The 19,206-nt window shown below is 52.1% G+C and overlaps 1 protein-coding gene across 2 annotated transcripts in view; it reads left to right on the plus strand.

Moving 5' to 3' along the window:
- The window catches only part of TDRD9 (tudor domain containing 9), a 2,642,469-nt gene that overhangs the window by 2,479,379 nt on the left and 143,884 nt on the right, over window positions 1-19,206 (plus strand). For both annotated transcript variants that reach the window (XM_078660267.1, XM_078660268.1), the window contains one exon: window positions 1,176-1,285. In XM_078660267.1, the coding sequence (XP_078516393.1) occupies window positions 1,176-1,285 (110 nt within the window). The remainder of the gene's footprint in view (window positions 1-1,175; window positions 1,286-19,206) is intronic.

Consider the following 19,206-nt stretch of genomic DNA (forward strand, 5'->3'; position numbering starts at 1 on the left):
GCAGTCACCGAAACGTACGTAGGCCATATTGAAAACCATCTCGTCATATGTACAGAGAAAGAAACAACTATGTATAATAATGTTTAAATCAAAAAAGTGATCAGCATTTAGGATTTCTTTCTCATAATAACTTAGAGGGGTCTCACACAAACAGCTTAGTGTTGGTATAGTGTGTTGTTTTTTTGTCTTGTCTTTTTTAGACTAGGTAGTGAGTGTAGTAGTATGTTTGATGGAATGAATGATAACAGGATTAGATGATTTGTTTGGGGTTTATTTCTTACGTATAATTATGTTTAGCTAATTTTGAAGTACAGAACTTGGCACTTAATTCTTTTTTAAGTAAACAATGTATTTATGATATAAAAAAAAATTGAAAGTCTAAAATGATAAAAATAATGTTTGAATAAAATAAATGTCTCTGTTTTGCATATAGCATCCTTTTTGAAAGATAGTGTGAAGATTATCACTGAGAAAGAAATATAGGTTTGATCAGAGGTATTCCTATCACACACACCAGACTTCAAAAGTAAGCCTTGAAATATTTTTTTTCTTTTTTTTTCTCCTGAGACTCCAAGCCTACAAAAGCGGTGCTTGCAATTCACTGAACTCGCAGTAGTTCTTGTTTCTCAGCTGCCAGGAACAACAGTTACCAGTTTGTCCCTGAGTTTGCACAGCCCCCCAAAGAACTGACTAGATACAAACCAAATTGCATAAGGTGGGAAATTAGGGAAGGCAAGAAGTTGAAATAAGCAAAGCTGCTACCAGTACAATCTGGTGTGTTCTTTATCAATTGTATCCTTATCTGTTATCAACCTTGAGCATAAACATTTGTCATAGACAGTGAATTTGACCCTGTTTTCTGATTTAGTGTGCACTGGTCTGATAAAGTGTATTGTAGATAAAAGGGAAATTCCTTGCCAATTTTTGGGTGAGGTGTCTGGCCTTGCGTATGAATTGCTGGTATTTTCTAGTTCTGCCACAAGCTGTCAGAAGTTTTCAATGATTGTTGGATAAGTATGTTACCTTCAAGAGTACTATTTTTGAATGATGAATGCAAGACTATTTTCTGTTTTACTCATGAAAAGTGTTTGTAATAAAACGCAAGTAAATTTAGACTCCGTCCCTCATAGTAGAGTTGATGTCTCTGATGTCAATTTACTGTATTTTTGTTCTAGATGTGTGTGGATAGAAAAAGAGAGCATAAACTCAGTTCTTGTTAACGATGCTCCTGAAGACAATTTCCAAAGAATGCTGGTTTCTGCATCCTTGTCAGTAAATGCATCAGGTAAGTTACACACACAATTTTGTTCTTAGTATTAGTATTCTGAGAAGTGTATCCTACTTTTAAATAAATATATTTTCATTTGTTTCTAATAGAGATTTCCAACTGCAGATTCCTCATCTTTTGAATTGATCTCTAGGTGTTGGACTGGATCTGAAAAATCTTCTGCAGTACCCCTGTGCACCATCTGGTGGTGCAGGCTGCTCCTCTTAATGTCGTTCCAGACGTGACGTTTGCGAGACTAGACATCACCATTCACGTACCACTATGCACGCAGAAAACAGTGGCTGCTGGGACTTACGGCCTTCAGTGTCTTGCTGGTCAGGCAAGCTAGGTGGCATATGTGGGCACAAAACCAGGGGATTTTTCCGATCTGGTCCACCTTGTTTGGAGGAGACTTCAAAAGATCTGCAGTGTTGGCTGCGGGCCGAGATTGGGTCATCAGCAGATCCCTTTTCTTACCCCCACCCAGAGCTCACAGTGATGACCAATGCATCGTTTCTGGGGTGGGAGAGGTGGAGATGAGAGGCGTTTCATCGTAGGCCCTTCTCCATATTAACATTCTGGAGCTTCGGGCAATCCACTTGGCCTTGAAAGCTTTCCTTCCAGCCATCAAAGGGAAGCTGGTGCCGGTGCTCATGGACTACACCGCCGCCATGTGGTACTCCAACAAAGGAGGGGTGGGGTTGTAGACCCTGTGCTAGGAGGCTTTCCTTCTCTGGACAGGGCTAAACTGCCAAGGACTTTTTCTGGTGATGCACCACCTGGCAGACAAACTAGGCTGTTGATGCCTTGAGGCCCATGAAAATCAATTCCATCTAGGGGAGGGGCATAGTCTTTTTCCAAAAGTAAGAACCCTGGATAGATCATTTTGCCACTGCTGAGAATGTGCACTTTTGCATGTTGGGGCTTAAAATGGATCTCTCTGAGACTCGGTCTTTACTCAGTGAAAATCTGAACTCTTTCTGCAGATACCTCTACTGCCCGAGTTCTAAAGAAGATAAAAACAAACCTTGCCCAAGTCATCCTAGTGACGGATTGGGCATGAAAAGTATGGTACCTTGAACTCCTGGACAACAGCATGTTTGCCAAACCAGCCCTCATTGTTCAAATCACCAGTTGTGATGCGTTTCCTCAAGGGGTTACAATATATGTTCCCTCTTCTCCATTTGTTATGCTCTAATGGGATTTAAATTTTGCCCCCACATTCCTCGTGTGTGCACCCTTTGAGTTGATATACAGCTGTACACTCAGGCTGCTTACCCTCTAGATAGTCTTCCTTGTCACTATACCATCGGTGAGATGGATGAGCCATGTACAGACCCTGTCTGGCAACCTACCCTATGCCACTTTCTACCCAGACTAGCTGATTCTGTGGACTCATGCCGCCTTCCTTTCCAAAGGGTGCGACTCCCTTTCTGTCGGGCATAACATCACTATTTTGGCGGTCTTTGCTCTGCCCCACCCTTCCAAGGAGGAGAGACTCCACCATCAGGATCAGAAAGGCTTTCAGCTTTTACATTGATTTACCAGAGAACAGTGGGTGGATGATACGCGGTTTCGCTGGGCAGAGATATGCAAGGCTGTGCGGAAGAGACCAATATTTTCCTGCATTAAGATCTTGTGCACATCGTCAGAAAAACAGCCTCATGAAGCATTGCAGGCTCTTTCTACCAGAGTCCAGGCTGCCACCACTGCAATGGCACATGAGATGCCTTTCCTGGACATTTGACAGGTGGCTACATGGGTGTCACTTCACATGCTCACAAAGTATTATTGTCTGGAAAGCCAGGTCTGTCTGAATGTACATTTTGCCCATTCACTCCTGCAGTACATTTTGTTTTGAGCCAGTTCACAGACATTCTGCCTGGTAGGTGCTGTTTGAGTATCTATTCAAAGTCTCTATCAGAAGAACAGGTTAGTTAACTACTGTAGTGCTCTTTCTGGTGTAGACTTTATCTAACCGTAGGTTTGGTAACGGCCTTCCCATCCTTCCCGTTCTGTGAACTAGATTTTTTTCCACCTAAATGGGTCCAAATTAGGTTTCTGCACACTGCTCTCCACTAGTCTTGGATTTGGCTCTGCTGGCGTATCAGAAGTTGAATGATGTCCGTGCGTATGAGCGTTGCTTGAATATGACCGTGCACCTCACATCTGGTGTGTAATGACCTTGATGTGAAGTTGCAGGTGTCACCTGCTGGCACGCATGGGTAGAGCCATAGATTTTCCAGATCCAGTCAGACTCCTGGGGAAATATTCCAAAGGTGAGGTATTTTGCAGTTAGCTAGAATCTATAAAAGAAAAAGCGTTACTGAAGGTAAGTAACTTTTAGTTTAGGATATAAGCGTTTAGCTCTTCTCATATAATGTCAATCCTCTACAAACCACCTTTGCTCTTACTGGCATAGGAGGTATTTCCCTCATCTAGTACGTACCTCACACTTGAGTAATGGTATTTTTTGGGTCCAGCAAGTACATCAATCTGAACGAGACCACTGGTAATTAGGGCCGTAATGTTAGTATCTAGAGAGATGAACAATTCAAGATTTCTTATATTAAGCCATTAGTTTTTTTTTAACTAACATAATAACAATGGTAAGGCAGGTGTATTTAGCACTTTGAACTGGTTTGAATTGGATGTTTCAAGTCAGTGTTTAGTTGGTTATTATAAAACGTTATGTAACAATGAACTGCTTAATTACATTTTATGTATTGGCATATTTTTATAAACCGTTTTATAGCTGTATTTATGTTTGATTGAATTTGCCTGTAAGGCCGTCACAAACACAGTGTAGCTCTGTATCTAAACGTTTTCATATCCAGATACACCCAAAAAAAATCTCCGAAACATAGCAATACAGCCACACTTCCTAAATATTAGTACTAGAAAATAGTTTGGTTAAGTGTAAAAACAATACTTCAAAAGTGGGCAGTTACAAAGTACCCTAGTCTGCACAGTGTCCTATTGGGATCCAGCAAGGATACTTTCTGATCCTTAAAAAAAAGGAAAGAACACTGAGTTCCACATTGGTCTGAAGCATTTTAGTGATTGGATTGAAAATATTCTCTTAAAAGGAGGCATGCATATATTATTTGTTAGACTTAGCATCTTTTGGCATGGTTCCCCTGTCTTTTTGCTTTCTGACCTCCCAGTTAACTCAGACCTGCCACTGCAGAGTCTGCGCGCAGTTTGTAACTGGCATGTCGACCTGGCAAGTTCACTCACTTTCCAAGTCCTAATCTTCCCTTTTCTTACATATGTCACCCCTAAGGGCCCAAGGTACCCCTGTGGGCAGGGTGCTGTGTATGTTAAATGTAGGACATGTACTGGTGTGTGTGACATGTCCTGGTAGTGAATTACAGTGCATTTAGTTTTTCACTATGGAAAAGCTATCCGTCCTATTGGGTAGAATGGGAGTTTATTTATAACATCTTATAAATATAATTTTCCAGTGGGACAAGGTAGGAAAGTAAAGCTTAGTATGCCTGAACTCAGAATATAAAAATGCATCTCTTAGTGAAGATGATTTCTATATTGTGTATTTGAAATACCACTTTTAGAAAGTGGATATTGTCTTGCTTAGCCATCCTGTGTGCCTCTGCTGGTTTTGTGGCTTCACTGTCTAGTTTTGGAGTGACAGGGGCTGGGGATGTGCTTTCTCTTGAGACAGCCACGTGGGGGGTTGAGGTGTGTCTTGCCTTTCCTGGATGAGTCAGGGCTGGGCTGAATATACCTGGACTGCATTTAGAGTAGTGAGAGTAGATTTCCTTGCACCTGAATGGACCTGGTCTGCTGTAGACAATGCTGTCTCTGCCTCCTGCTGGGGATGCTGGGCCAGAGAAGATCAAACTAGTTTGAACTAAGCACAGACACACTCTGCCTGAAAGAACAAATACATATCTGAAAGAAACAGGTTAGTATTAGATTCCTTACCTTAGAATATCCCCAGGCGTCAGTCTGGATCCGGAAACTTTTGCGTAGCAGTACCCCTGCGCGTCGGTAGGCGTCGTCTGCAGGCGTCCCCTGCGGCTCCGCGTCGTCGGCGTCGTGCGCCGTGATGACGTCGCTGGAGTATATAGACGCCGCCTCCGCGCGCTGACGTCAGTTCTTCTTTTTTCCGCGCCAGTTAGCGCAGATCCGAAGAGCAGTACTCCGGTCTTTTGACCAAGTTTTTTGTTAACTGATTGATCTTTACGGTGCCGGTAGGATGCCCGGTTTCAAGAGTTGTGACGAGTGCGACCGCATGATGTCGGTCACCGACCACCATCGACTCTGCCTCCGGTGTCTGGGCGCGGACCACGACGTGGAGTCCTGCGTCGGCTGTCGGGCCTTGACTGGAAAAGCTAGGCGGGAGCGGTCCCGCAAGCTTCTCGAACTCCGGTTGTCGGCCCCGCGTCGAGAGCGGTCCCGGTCCGGTCGGAGGTCGAGGGAGCGGTCGAGGGAGCGGTCGCGGAGCCGCCATGGGCGCTCCGGGAGTCGCCACCATTCCTCCGGCTCGTCAGGTAAGCACAAGAAGTCGGGGCGTCGCCATCGCACCCCCGACTCCCCCCGACGCCCGCGTGCTGCGGCCGGGGGCTCGGGTGACCCCACCCCCGCGGTCCCGCATGGGTCGCCGACGCCGTCTGCCCCACACCTGTCGGTCCCTGGGGAAGGCGCGTCGCGTGAGGAGATCGAGGCCTTCCTCATTGCTATGAGGGCGAGGTCTTCTCCGGCGGGGCCTTCGGCGCCTGCGGGCCCGTCGGTCCCGTCTGGGGGCCCGAGCGGTTCGGGTGCTCCTGCCCCGGCGCCGCCGGTGGCTCCGGCCCCGGCGCCGCTGGTTCCCTCTGGTTCGTCGCCGGCTGGTCTCCCGGCCTCTCCGGCGTCGGTTCCTGTGGGCCAGCCCAGGGTACCGCCCCCGCGTGGTGCAGCGACTCCGCCGTCGGCTCCGGCCGGCGTCGGGTCCCCGGCACCGACGCCGCGCGGCGCCACCCCCCTTTCCTCCCCGACTCCGGACTCGGAGCCGGACCGGCGTCGGCCGACGCCGGACCCGACGCCGATGGGGCCTGTTGACCCCGATGTCTATATCGTCGACCCAGAATATGGGTATGACGAGGAGGAGTATGGTGAGGGTTGGGAGGGGTCTGAGGACCCTCTATCCCGTGCCTGCCAGTACGATGTGGACTGGGTAGGTGATCTGGGTGATGCCAGTGGCCTGGACGAGTCGCCCAACCCTGGGTTTGTCTCTCCGTCCCCTGTGGCGTCCGAGGCGGGTGCTGCCTATTCGGTGGTCCTGATGAGGGCTGCCAAGGCCTTACACCTTGAGCTCCCCGTCGCGAAGGTCAAACCGAATATCCTGACGGAAGTTTTTAAACCGCAGTCATGCCCCCAGGAGCCTCTGCTGCCGTTTAATGAGGCCCTGACGGATGTCCTTCTGGGCACCTGGTCCAGGCCCGCCTCTGGTGCGCCGGTTGACCGGAACGTTGCCAGGCGTCACCGTCCCTGCGCGGACGACCCTGCCTTCCTGTCCACCCATCCCTCCCCGGAGAGTCTGGTGATCCAGGCCTCCACTTCGCAGTCCGCATTTCCGTCGGCTCCGCCCGACCGGGAATCAAAGAGGTACGACCAATTCGGAAAGAAAGTGTTTTCCTCTTTGAGTGCTGGACTGCGGTCTTGTAACACCGCGTGCCTCTTGGGCCGCTACACCCACTCCCTGTGGGATACGGTCGAGGAGTGTTTGCCGCAATGCCCCCAGGAAGTGCGGGACAAGCTCACCCGGGCCTTTGTTGAAGGCCGGGATGCGGCGCGGTACTCGATCCGTTGTGGTCTGGACACCACGGACTCCCTGGGACGGGCCATGTCCACTACGGTGGCGATTCGTCGCCATGCCTGGCTGAGATCTGCCAACTTCTCACCAGACGTCCAAAATACGCTTATGGACATGCCATTTGATGGCAGTCGCCTATTTGGTGACAAAGCGGACCACGCGCTGGAGCGCTTCAAGGACTCCAGGGTCACGGCCAAGTCCTTGGGTCTCTCGACCCAGACCCAGCGCCAGCAGACGGGTTCGTTTCGGCCCTTTCGTGGCCAAGGGAGAGGAGGTCCCACACGTGCTGCCAGCCACGCGGCGCAGAGCGCTCCCCAGCGCGGTGGCGCCCGTGGTTTCCGCCGTGGTGGCGGTAGAGGCCAGCGTCGTGGTCAGTCCACGCCTCCCTCCGCTGCGGCATCCAAGCCTTCCTAGTCCGAGCTTTCGGGCTCACGTGACGCCAGTGGGTGGCAGGGTTCGCCATCACCACTCCCGCTGGCGCGCGATAACATCGGACAGGTGGGTGCTGCAGCTTGTCCGAAGGGGCTATGCCCTCCCCTTCGAGTCCACTCCTCCAGCCATGCCACCGCAGAACCACCGTGTGTCGGGGGACCACTTGACACTTCTGCAGGAGGAAGTTACGGCCCTCTTGGCCAAGGGGGCCATCGAGCGCGTTCCTGGGCCAGAAGTAGGGTGTGGTTGCTACTCCCACTACTTTCTGGTACCCAAGAAGGACAAGGGAGGCCTGCGTCCTATCTTGGATCTACGGAACGTCAACGGCTTCCTCCGGAAGGAGAAGTTCAAGATGTTGACTTTGGCTCAGGTCTTGGCTGCTCTAGACCCTCAAGACTGGATGGTAGCGTTGGACTTGCAGGATGCGTACTTTCACATCCCCGTCCTGCCGGCCCACCGGCGTTACCTGCGGTTCACGGTAGGCCACGAGCATTTTCAGTTTATCGTGCTCCCATTCGGCCTTACCAGCGCCCCACGGGTGTTCACGAAAGTGATGGCGGTGGTCGCAGCTCATCTGCGCCGGTTAGGGGTTTCAGTCTTCCCCTACCTCGACGACTGGCTGTTGAAGGCGGGCTCGCCCCAGACAGTCGTCCACCACCTTCAGATGACGGCAGACCTCCTGCACGAGTTGGGGTTTTCCATCAATGTGCCGAAATCACACCTGTGTCCCTCTCAAAAGCTCCTTTTCATCGGAGCGGTTCTCGACTCGGCGCAGTTTCGGGTTTATCCCCCGGAACGGCGGGTCCGGGATATTCAGGCTCTGATTCCCATCTTTCAGCCGTTATCCCGGGTTTCGGTCAGGTTGACGCTGCGGCTTCTGGGGCTGATGGCCTCCTGCATCCTTCTGGTGCATCACGCCAGATGGCGGATGCGGGCTCTGCAGTGGGACCTGAAGTTTCAGTGGGCCCAGCATCAGGGCAACCTATCCGACCATGTCCTGATCTCGGAGGGCACTGCGAGACAGTTGCAGTGGTGGCTTACAGACCGCGATTGGGTCAGGGGCAGATCCCTCTCCCTTCCCCAGCCGGAGCACGTGGTTGTGACGGACGCGTCCCTCCAAGGCTGGGGTGGCCACTTGGGAGAGGCGGAGATCAGAGGCCTCTGGTCTCCGGCGGAGTCCCGGCTCCATATCAACATGTTGGAGCTGCGGGCGATTCGCCTGGCACTGAAGGCATTCCTCCCCTTTGTCAACGGGAGTGTAGTGCAGGTGTTCACGGACAACACCACCGCCATGTGGTACTGCAACAAACAGGGCGGTGTGGGGTCGTGGACCCTTTGCCAAGAGGCTCTGCGCCTCTGGCAATGGCTGGAACGTCAGGGCGTGACTCTGACGGTTCAACACCTGGCAGGTTCTCTGAACGCCAGGGCGGACGAACTCAGCCGTCGGTGCTCGGTGGATCACGAATGGCGTCTGAACTCGGATGTGGCGAGAGGCCTCTTTCAGCAATGGGGAGAGCCTTGGTTAGATCTATTCGCCACAGAAGAGAACGCGCAATGTCATCAGTTCTGCGCGTTGGAGTTTCCAAGACGGCACTCGCTCGGCGACGCCTTTCGGCGCGAGTGGAGTTGCGGTCTGTTGTACGCCTTTCCGCCTATACCACTTCTGCCCAGAGTGCTGAAGAAGATCAGGCGCGACCGGGCCCAAGTTATCCTTGTGGCTCCGGACTGGGCTCGAAGGTACTGGTATCCCGAGCTACTCAGCATGACAGTCGGTCCCTCGATCCGCCTGCCCCTTCAGGAGGACCTTCTGTCGCAGCAGCAGGGGACGGTCCTCCACCCGAACCTGTCCAGTCTCCACCTCCATGCGTGGAGATTGAGCGGCGACAGTTGAGGCCATTTGACTTGCCTCCTGAAGTCTGTGATGTCATTCTGGCAGCCAGGCGTCCCTCCACAAAGTCGGTATACGCCTGCCGGTGGAACAGATTTGTGGCATGGTGCACAGCGAAGGCTGTGGATCCCCTTTCTGCCCCTCTATCTGAGGTTCTCCTCTTCCTCCTTTCCCTTGCCCAGCAGGGCTCTGCTCTGGGCACTATCAAGGGCTATCTTTCTGCCCTTTCCGCCTTCTTGAGGCTACCTGATCAGCCATCTTTGTTCAAGTCCCCTATTGTGTTAAGATTCTTAAAGGGCATCACGCACATGTATCCTCCAGCTCCGTTCGTGATGCCTCAGTGGGACTTGAACCTGGTTTTGACTTTCCTGATGTGCGCTCCCTTTGAGCCCCTTCATTCCTGTCCTCTCCGTCTTCTCACCTTAAAGACGGCCTTCCTGGTAGCCATCACCTCTGCCAGGAGAGTGAGTGAGCTCCAGGCTCTTTCTGTTCAACCTCCTTTCTTGTCTGTTCATCCTGATAAGGTGGTTCTTCGGACCAGACCTTCTTTCCTGCCCAAGGTAGTCTCTGCTTTTCACATTGGGCAGTCCATCACCTTGCCCTCCTTCTTCCCGCCTCCGCATCCTTCAAAGGATGAAGAGCGGCTCCATCGTCTGGACCCAAAACGTGCGCTTTCATTCTATATGGATCGCACACGCCAGTTCCGGGTGGATGACCAACTGTTTGTTGGCTACGTGGGTGAGAAGAAGGGAAGGGCGGTACAGAAACGGACCATCTCTCGGTGGGTCGTCCTGTGCATCAAAGCATGCTACTCTTTGGCTCGGAAGGAGCCTCCTGTTGGGCTGAGGGCCCATTCCACTCGGGCCACGGCGGCTACTACTGCCCTGGGCCGGGGAGTCCCTTTGCAGGACATTTGCCAGGCGGCCACGTGGGCCTCGCTGCACACCTTTGCGAGGCACTACTGCCTGGACAGTCGAGTCCGGAGGGATGGCTTCTTTGGCCGTTCGGTCCTCCAGGACTTTCTGGTGTAGGTTGTATTGGTTCGCAGACCCACCACCGGGGTTGGTATTGCTGGGGTATCTATTCTAAGGTAAGGAATCTAATACTAACCTGTTTCTTTCAGATGAACAAGTTACTTACCTTCGGTAACGATATATCTGTAAGAAACAGTAGTTAGTATTAGATTCCTTACCGCCCCGCCCATCCTCCCCGTTCTGCGAACTGATACCTAGGGTTAGGGACATCCCTTTCAGGGCCCTAGTTTCAAATGGCACCAGTGTTGGTTCTCACATGGCTCTGCGTGTTCTGGCGCGGAAAAGCTGTGTGCAAAGAACTGACGTCAGCGCGCGGAGGCGGCGTCTATATACTCCAGCGACGTCATCACGGCGCACGACGCCGACGACGCGGAGCCGCAGGGGACGCCTGCAGACGACGCCTACCGACGCGCAGGGGTACTGCTACGCAAAAGTTTCCGGATCCAGACTGACGCCTGGGGATATTCTAAGGTAAGGAATCTAATACTAACTACTGTTTCTTACAGATATATCGTTACCGAAGGTAAGTAACTTGTTCTTTGAGTATAAATATTGGGGCCCAGACCCCAGATTTTTATAACTGTGTTGGAACCAAGAAGACTACCAAGAAGAAGAGCTGGAAAAGCTGTGAGGAGGGACTACCACTTTGCTGTGTTGGCCTACAGTGGCTGCTTCTGTCTTGGGCAAAGAAAGGACTGAACTCAACTTTCTACAACTTCTTTTTGGGGGTTTCTCCAAGGGCTTGAGGTAGAGCTTGCCCCCTGAGTCTAAGGAACACCAAAGACTTGAAATTCATCTGTTACCAGCATTGGGGACTGTGTGTTTTGTGCTGCAACAGAAGAAGCACCCCGATGCCACCATCGACGCTGCTGCTAAGTCCGTGTCCTGAAGGCACCGCAGCGGGCACTGCTGCACTTTCCACCGCAACCCTGGTCTCACCCACGATGACACTCAATGCCACCACCGAGCCGCTGCTTGCACAACGGTTCAAGGGAACCGCTCGTAAGTTACACGACGCACCATCCTCTTCCCTCACCGCAGCCTTGGCCTACCGATGCCGGCACTATCGACTCCAGTTCGTCAGCCGACGACAGCGCTTCAGCAACAACGGCGCCACTCTTTGAAATCAGAAGCGGCGCCACTCTTTGCACCTTGACCTGCCCGCACTGCGACGAGCACTGCAGCCCTGGTCTCACAGACGCCGCTGACGTCTGTCACCGAGCAGTTGCCTGCACCATGACCGGAGGACACCGCAGGCCCGACACGTGCCGACGCCGGCGCTTCTGATTTCAACCGCGAGTTTGATCTGCAACGCGTGTGACTTCAAGGGCTCGATGACTTCTGCACCGACCTCTGGAATCGACGCCTGCAGACGCCGGCTCTTCGGGGTTCATCGAGAGGTCGCCAACTAAAAGGTACTGTTTTGCGGGTCTTCCTGACACCGTAGCTGGCCTGCGACGTCGCGGTCAGCCCGAATTGTTGAGATTTGTTGTTCGCGACGCAGTGATACCCCCAGACTGAGCTATTGACTTAAAGGAACTGTATTTTAAGTCTATTTGGATTATTGAAGATTTCAGAGAACTGTATGGTGGATGTGTATTGTTTTTGGTCTTTTTTGAATATATAAAAATATTGGATATTTTTCTAAACTGGTGTGGTGTCCTTTTGTAGTGTTTTCCCTGTATTACTGTTGGTTATGTGCAAATGCTTTACACACTGCCTCTGAGATAAGCCTGACTGCTTGTGCCAAGGTCCAAATGGGGTGAGCAGGGATTATTTTAGAAGGGTAACTCCCTTATCCTGACTGGAAATAAGGGTCCCTACTTAGACAAAGGTGCAAACCCTTGCCAACTAGAGACCCCCATTTCTAACATTCTTATTTCCAGAGCTAGTTTTCTTTTGACATGTGGGTGAAGACATTCCCATCCATGCTTATGAGCAAGAAAATAAATCATGCTAGAGCAGTCACAATGTGGATCCCCTCTGCTGATTTCAGACAGTGAAAAAAACTTGGCATCTGCATCATTTAGTCATTTTTTTTTTCAGGATGTGGAAGAATTGATGCATTAATGCTTTACAGCTCATTGAAATAAGTGACCCATATTCCATATGATCTGTTAAAACGAGCTTGATGAAATGAAACGTTGAATCCCCAGGCATATGAGACGATGTATGCCTTTTCTCTGATTCCCATAATGCACATGGTTCTCACTTGAGGTTTCAAATTACTGGGATTATGTTGGCTCAAGGAATTGGTTAATTGATCACCCTCTTCTCTGTCAGGATACATCTTTGGGGCTGACATTCCCTGCTCCCCTGTCATGGGAGCAGGGTACGATAAGTCATCTTGACCAAAATTGCTGTGAATTTTCAGTTTCCACTGGGTAAGGAAAGGCTGCAAACCTCTGCTCTAAGAAGGTTATGACTGTACCATGTACTTTTTTTTTAATAATCCTAGATTTCCCCCCGAATTAATCAGTGGCAAGACCTCCTTTCTTTCCTTGGAAACAGACATATGCAATAATTGTTCGGGACATTTTTTGATTTCTTCTGTTAATGACACAAAACATCCTTACTAGGGCATTAAGCAAACTCAGATCTCTTTATGTAGTGGTACAGAAATGTTTTAATGAATATAAAGTATCTGAAAGAAACACGTAGTGATAGATTCCTTACCTTAGAATTACCCCCACGCGTCAGACTGGATCCGGAAAGTTTTTAGTCAGCAGTACTACTGCCAGTCGGTAGGCGTTGCCGTGCGGCTCTGAGTTCGTCGTTGGCACCCTGATGACGTCGTCGGAGCTACTTAGACACGCCCACGCGCTCAGACGTCAGTTCTTTCTTTTTCCGCGCCAGCAAGCGCAGATCCAGGAAGAGCAAGTACCCCCAGTCACTTTTTGACTGACTTTTTTGACGCCTTTTACCTCATTCTTTTGAGTTGACCGACTCCTGGTGTCGTAGGGATGCCCAGTTTCAAGAACTGTGGGGACTGTCATCGCATGATGTCGGTGACGGACCCCCACCGCGTGTGTCTCTACTGCCTGAGGCAAGACCAGGACCCCAAGTCGTGCCCCTACTGCAGGGCCATGGCGCCGAAGACTTTGCGGGAGCAGTCCCGAAAGTTGCTTGAATCCCGGCCGTCAGCTCCGCGCCGCTCGAGGTCCCGGTCCCGTGGGAGGTCGAGGGACCAGTCGCCGAGTCGTCATCACCCCTCCTCGGGATCTAACTCTTCGCACTCGGGGTCAGGTAAGTCTAAGCATTCCAAGAAGAAGCATCGTCGCTCTTCGACTTCCCGTCGCACAACGCGGCTGACGGTGCGGGGGTGCCACGACGAAGCCTGCGACATCGCCCCTAGTCTACCCCCTTCCCAGGTGCGGGGGCGATGCCTGGCGAGGTGCCATGGCCCGACTCTTTGGGCCGTTTGGCCCGGCCAGTGCACCTACGGGCCCTACGGGGGTCCTGCCCCACCATCTCTGGCGGCTCTGGCCCCGGTGTCACCGCCGGCTCCAGCGCTGCTGGCCCCCCAGGGATCCGGGATCAGACCCAGATAGACGCCCTTTGACCTTGTGACACCGGTGCCGGTCTCCCCGGCACCGCTTCCGACGTCGCCCTCGCCTCGGGACGACGTCTCCAGCTTCAGCCCGGACACGGTGCCGGATCGGCGACGATCGATACTGACACTGATGGGGCTTTTTAAGCCCTATGTTCGTCCTCCTTATTTTGAGCCTGTTCCACAGACTTCGGAGGAAGGGGAAGACTGGGAGGGGTCTGAATACCCTCTGGCACAGGACTGTGCTTATGATCAGGACTGGGCAGAGGATTTGGGGGAGGCCAGTGGTCTTGACACCTCACCTGACCCTGGCATGCTGTCTCCTCCTTCTGTGGCTACGGAGGAGGGAGCCAGTTACTCAGTGGTGTTGCGTAGGGCAGCCGAGGCACTCCACCTCGAGCTCCCTACAGTGGCCGTCAGGACTAACTTCCTGACAGAAGTGCTCCAACCAGCGGCTACCTCTTCGGAGCCCTTGCTGAATTTAATGAAGCACTGACAGATGTTCTTTTGGGCACCTGGTCCAGGCCCAACACAGGGGCTCCTGTGGATACGAACATGGCCCGATGCCATCGCCCAGCTAAGGGCGACCCCCTCTTCCTCACCCAACATCCCACCCCGAGAGCTTAGTGGTCCAAGCCTCCGCTTCCCAGAGCGCATTCCTTACTGCACCTCCTGATAGGGAATCCAAGAAGCTGAATCAGTTGCGCAAGAAATTGTTTCATCTGCCAGCTTAGGGCTGCGGACCCGCAAGACTGGATGGTGGCGTTGGACTTGCAGGATGCCTATTTCCATGTCCCTGTCCTGCCTGCCCACAGACGCTACCTGCGATTCACGGTAGGCCACAAGCATTTTCAGTTCACCGTGCACCTCTTTGGCCTTACCAGCGCCCCTCGGGTGTTCAGGAAAGTGATGGCGGTGGTCGCAGCTCATCTGCGCAGATCAGGGGTTTCAGTCTTCCCCTATCTCGGCGACTGGTTGTTGAAGGGGCAGCTTGCCCCAGTCATTTGTCTCCCACCGCCAGACGATGGCCGACCTCCTGCATTTGCTGGGATTCTCCATCAGTGTGCCGAAGTCGCACCTGATTCCCTCGCAGAAGCTCCTTTTCATCGGAGCGGTTCTGGACTCGGAGCGGTTTTGGGTTTATCCTCCCAAACAGCGAGTCCGGGACATTCAGGCTATGATTCTGATCTTTCAGCCTCTGTCCCAGGTTTCTGTCAGGATGACTTTAAGACTGCTGGGCGTGTCCTTGCTGGCTCAACACCTGGCGGGGTCTCTGAACGCTAGGGCGGACGAACTCAGCCGTCGGTGCATGTTGTATCATGAGCGGCGTCTGAACTCGGACGTGGCGCAAGGTCTCTTTCAACAGTGAGGAGAGCCTTGGTTAGATCTGTTCGCCACCGAAGAGAACCCGCAATGGTATCCGTTCTGCGCGTTGGAATTTCCAAGGCGGCACTCACTCAGCGCCGCTTTTCGTCGCGAGTGGAGTTGCAGTCTGTTGCACGCCTTTCCGCCTATACCACTTCGGCCCAGTCGTGCCTGATCTTCTTCAGCACTCTGGGTAGAAGTCATCCCTGCGGCTCCGGACTGGGCTCGAAGAGTCTTGTATCCCGAGCTACTCAGTCTGAGCATCGATCCCCCGATCCTCTTCGGGAGGATCTTCTGTCCCAGCAGCAGGGGACGGTCTTCCACCCGAACCTGTCCAGTCTCCACCTCCTTGCGTGGAGATTGAACGGCGGCAGTTGGCGTCTTTTGACCCGCCTCCCGAAGTCTGTGATGTTATTCTGGCAGCCAGGCGTCCCTCCACAGAAACGGTATATGTAGGAGAGTAGGGTCTGCTTCCTATGGTCACCCCCACTTTTTGCTTTGCTTTACTGGTTTTCGACTTGGATGTTGCTGTGGGCCTGCTAATCAGACCCACAGCCCAGATGCACTCTCTCTAAATTTAAACCATGTACTCTAGGTACATCCACAATTGGGAATTGGTTCATCTTGTCAGCCCCTGTAGAAGTGTACCCTAGGTACTCAGGGCATAGGTGTAACCAAGGCCTACCAGGAGCTGCAGCATGTATTATGCCACCCCTGGCTGGCCACTCAAACTGACACAACTGGCTGATCACTCAGCTGGGGCAAGGTCGTGTAATCACCTCTTGCTTAGGTATAGTATTCCTATTTCTACCCTTATATATAGACACACAGTAACCTATAAGTCGCTCCTATGGCAGGCCTTAACAATCCTGGAGGCAGAGTGCTTGGTTATGTGTGAGATGGTGCTCTAGCATGAGCTGAACCTGTCTGCAGCTTTCGGAACCATGTCCTTATAGCTGTTCTATGATATTTCCATACCATATACTCTTAAGTGCATTATGAACCTCGCGGTTAAATGCTAACTCTGGTTTGGCTTTATCAAAACATGTCGTGTAAGGTGTCATACCCTTTGGAATACTACCCCCTCGCCAATTCTGGCGACGGGGGTAGCATTCCACCCTTCTGGAGGGAGAAGACATGTTAGTGCTGACTATCCCGGTTAAAGTTAACCAGAGCCCCAGCGTCACAAAATGGACGCTGCTGCCACAGACACAAGTCTGACCTCCTGCTGCTGGGAGTCCTTCCAGTCACGGAGGTTTGGACAATAGGTTTCCTGCCTGGAGAGGTGCGAGCACCACCCCAGACAGGAATTTGTGTATTGGGACAGGCAGGGCTGAATAGATTGAGACACTGCCTGGAGCACCCTAGGTTCTCCATGCATACCCCGGTTCAAACCGGTTGCTGGGGCACTCCAACCCCAGCTCTGGCGCAAAACTAGACAAAGGAGAGGGGGTGTAACCACCCCCCTTCCTGGTCCCACCCACAGGAGGGACCTAGAAAGTAATCCAGCCCCTTTTAGTAGTATAAAGGTAGGAGCTGAGTCCTGAGACTTTAGATTAGATCCTGAACTGAAACTTGACACGAAAGTATGGACCTTCGACGTTCTGCTGAAGCTGAAGACTGAAGAATCTCCCTTGTGGCCAAGGAGTGACCACCCTGGGCAACCAGGCACCATCCAGCAAATCAACGGCTTGCTTTGTCGACGTTCCCGCCGGTACCCGAGCACAGAGCCTGACAAGACCCAGACTTGCAGACCTCTCGGACCCTCTCTTAACGACTGCAGCATAGCTGAGATCCGTGGAGGCGACGAGACACGTGGGACCGGACATCTTGGAAAGCCTGCAACTTGCTAACTGTGCAGCTCCTGAGGTATCCTCGAAGCTGTGCACTGAGGATTGAGAATCCCCGAATCCGAGCTCCACCTGCACCGAAGATCTGCTCTCCACACTCCACGGGTTCTGCGTGGGGCCCTTCTGCTTGTGTTCTGCTCGACGCGTTCTCCGGTTGCTGGCCTGTTGGCTAGTAGCCTCTGTGACGACAACCCTTTTGAACCAACTCGCTGGTCTAGTTGCTCCAGACTGTGCCTTGCCTCCCTGCAAAGGTGAGGCACCTCAGACCTTGCTGGTCTGCACCAGAAGCCTTCTCTGAATCCTGCGTAGGTTGCCTTTGCCAATGCTCGTTGACTCCAATCCGGCAGTCGACCCCTCCATCTTCGAGAACCTTTGTGGGACAGCTCGCCTCCAGCACCTGGTCGTCCTCGACGCCTCCTGGTCCGCGTGGCTGAAGAGACAAGCTTCACGACAGCACCTGATTGCTCCACGACGTCGTCTGGTTCCTTCCTTGTTCCACCCGGTCACTGGCTAGTGACCCAGACTCTGTCCCCTCTGCTTTCAGGTCCTCTTCATCCTCGATCAACCCTTGGATCCATCCGTACATCTTCCTCCTGGTCGCCTGCAGCATCTTTCTCCAGGTCTCAATAGGCTTCAACAACGAAACCCAACACATCTTCACACCTATGCACCCGCCGTCCGTGGGTGAAGTAACGCAAGTACTTCGGTGCTCCCAAGGGTATTGACTATCCAAGTGTCTAGGTTTTTAGTTGTTTCCTCCTAGCTAAACCGGAAGTGTCCTGAATCCTTGGCCTCCTACTCCTAACCTAAGGTTCAGCTAGTGTAGCCCCAGCGATTCTCTAGGCCCTAGGCCTTACCTTTTCCCGTGACGTGGTACTTATCCCACTTTCTTAATATATGGTTTGCTTCGCCCCTAGGGCCTAACTGTAAATTGTGCAACTTAACGTATTCTGACTAAGTATCTTGTGATGTGCTTTGGCCTCTGATCTCATAAAGAGTTCAGAGGAGTGTGTTAGTAAATAAATACATATATATTTTATATATATCCTGTGTGGTGTCCTTTCATTTGATATTCAAGGGGTTACATATGGTAAAACAGCTGGCTTTACACGCCCTCAAGAGTCTTTTAGCCTAAGACTGTTCTGTCCATGCTACCACTAGGATAGCTGGTCTATAAGGCCCCACGCAGAACTCGTGGAGTGTGGAGGGCTGATCTTCGGTGCAGGTGGAGCTCGGATTCGGGGCTTCTGAATCCCCAGTGCACAGCTTCGAGGATTCCTCAGGGGCTGCACAGTTAGCAAGTCGTGGACTTTTCAAGATGGCCGGTCCCACGTGTCTCGTCGCCTCCACGGATCTCAGCTATGCTGCAGACATGAAGAGAGGGTCAGAGAGGTCTGGAAGTCTGGGTCTTGTCAGGCTCTGTGCTCGGATCCCGGTGGGAGCGTCGACAAAACAAGCCATTGATTTGATGAATGGTGCCTGGTTGCCCAGGGTGGTCACTCCTTGGCCACAAGGGAGATTCTTCAGTCTTCAGCTTCAGCAGAACGTCGAAGGTACAGAGTTTCGTTTCAGTTCAGGATCAAATCTAAAGTCTAGGGACACAGCTCCTACCTTTATACAGATAAAAGGGGCTGGATTCGTTCCTAGGTCCCTCCTCTGGGTGGGACCAGGAAGGGGGGTGGTTACACCCCCTCTCCTTTGTCCAGTTTCGCGCCAGAGCTGGGGCTGGAGTGCCCCAGCAACCGGTTTGAACTGGGGTATGCATGAAGCACCTAGTGTGCCTCAGGCAGTGTCTCAATCTATTCAGCCCTCCCTGTCACAATACAGAAAGTCCTGTCTGGGGTGGTGCTCGCACCTCTCCAGGCAGGAAACCTATTGTACAAACCTCCGTGACTGGAAGGACTCCCAGCAGCAAGAGGTCAGACTTGTGTCTGTGGCAGCAGCGTCCATTTTATGACGCTGGGGCTCTGGGTAACTTAAACCGGGATAGTCAGTACTAACA

This window comes from Lissotriton helveticus, chromosome 9 (assembly GCF_964261635.1).
Source record: "Lissotriton helveticus chromosome 9, aLisHel1.1, whole genome shotgun sequence".
Lineage (NCBI taxonomy): Eukaryota > Metazoa > Chordata > Amphibia > Caudata > Salamandridae > Lissotriton > Lissotriton helveticus.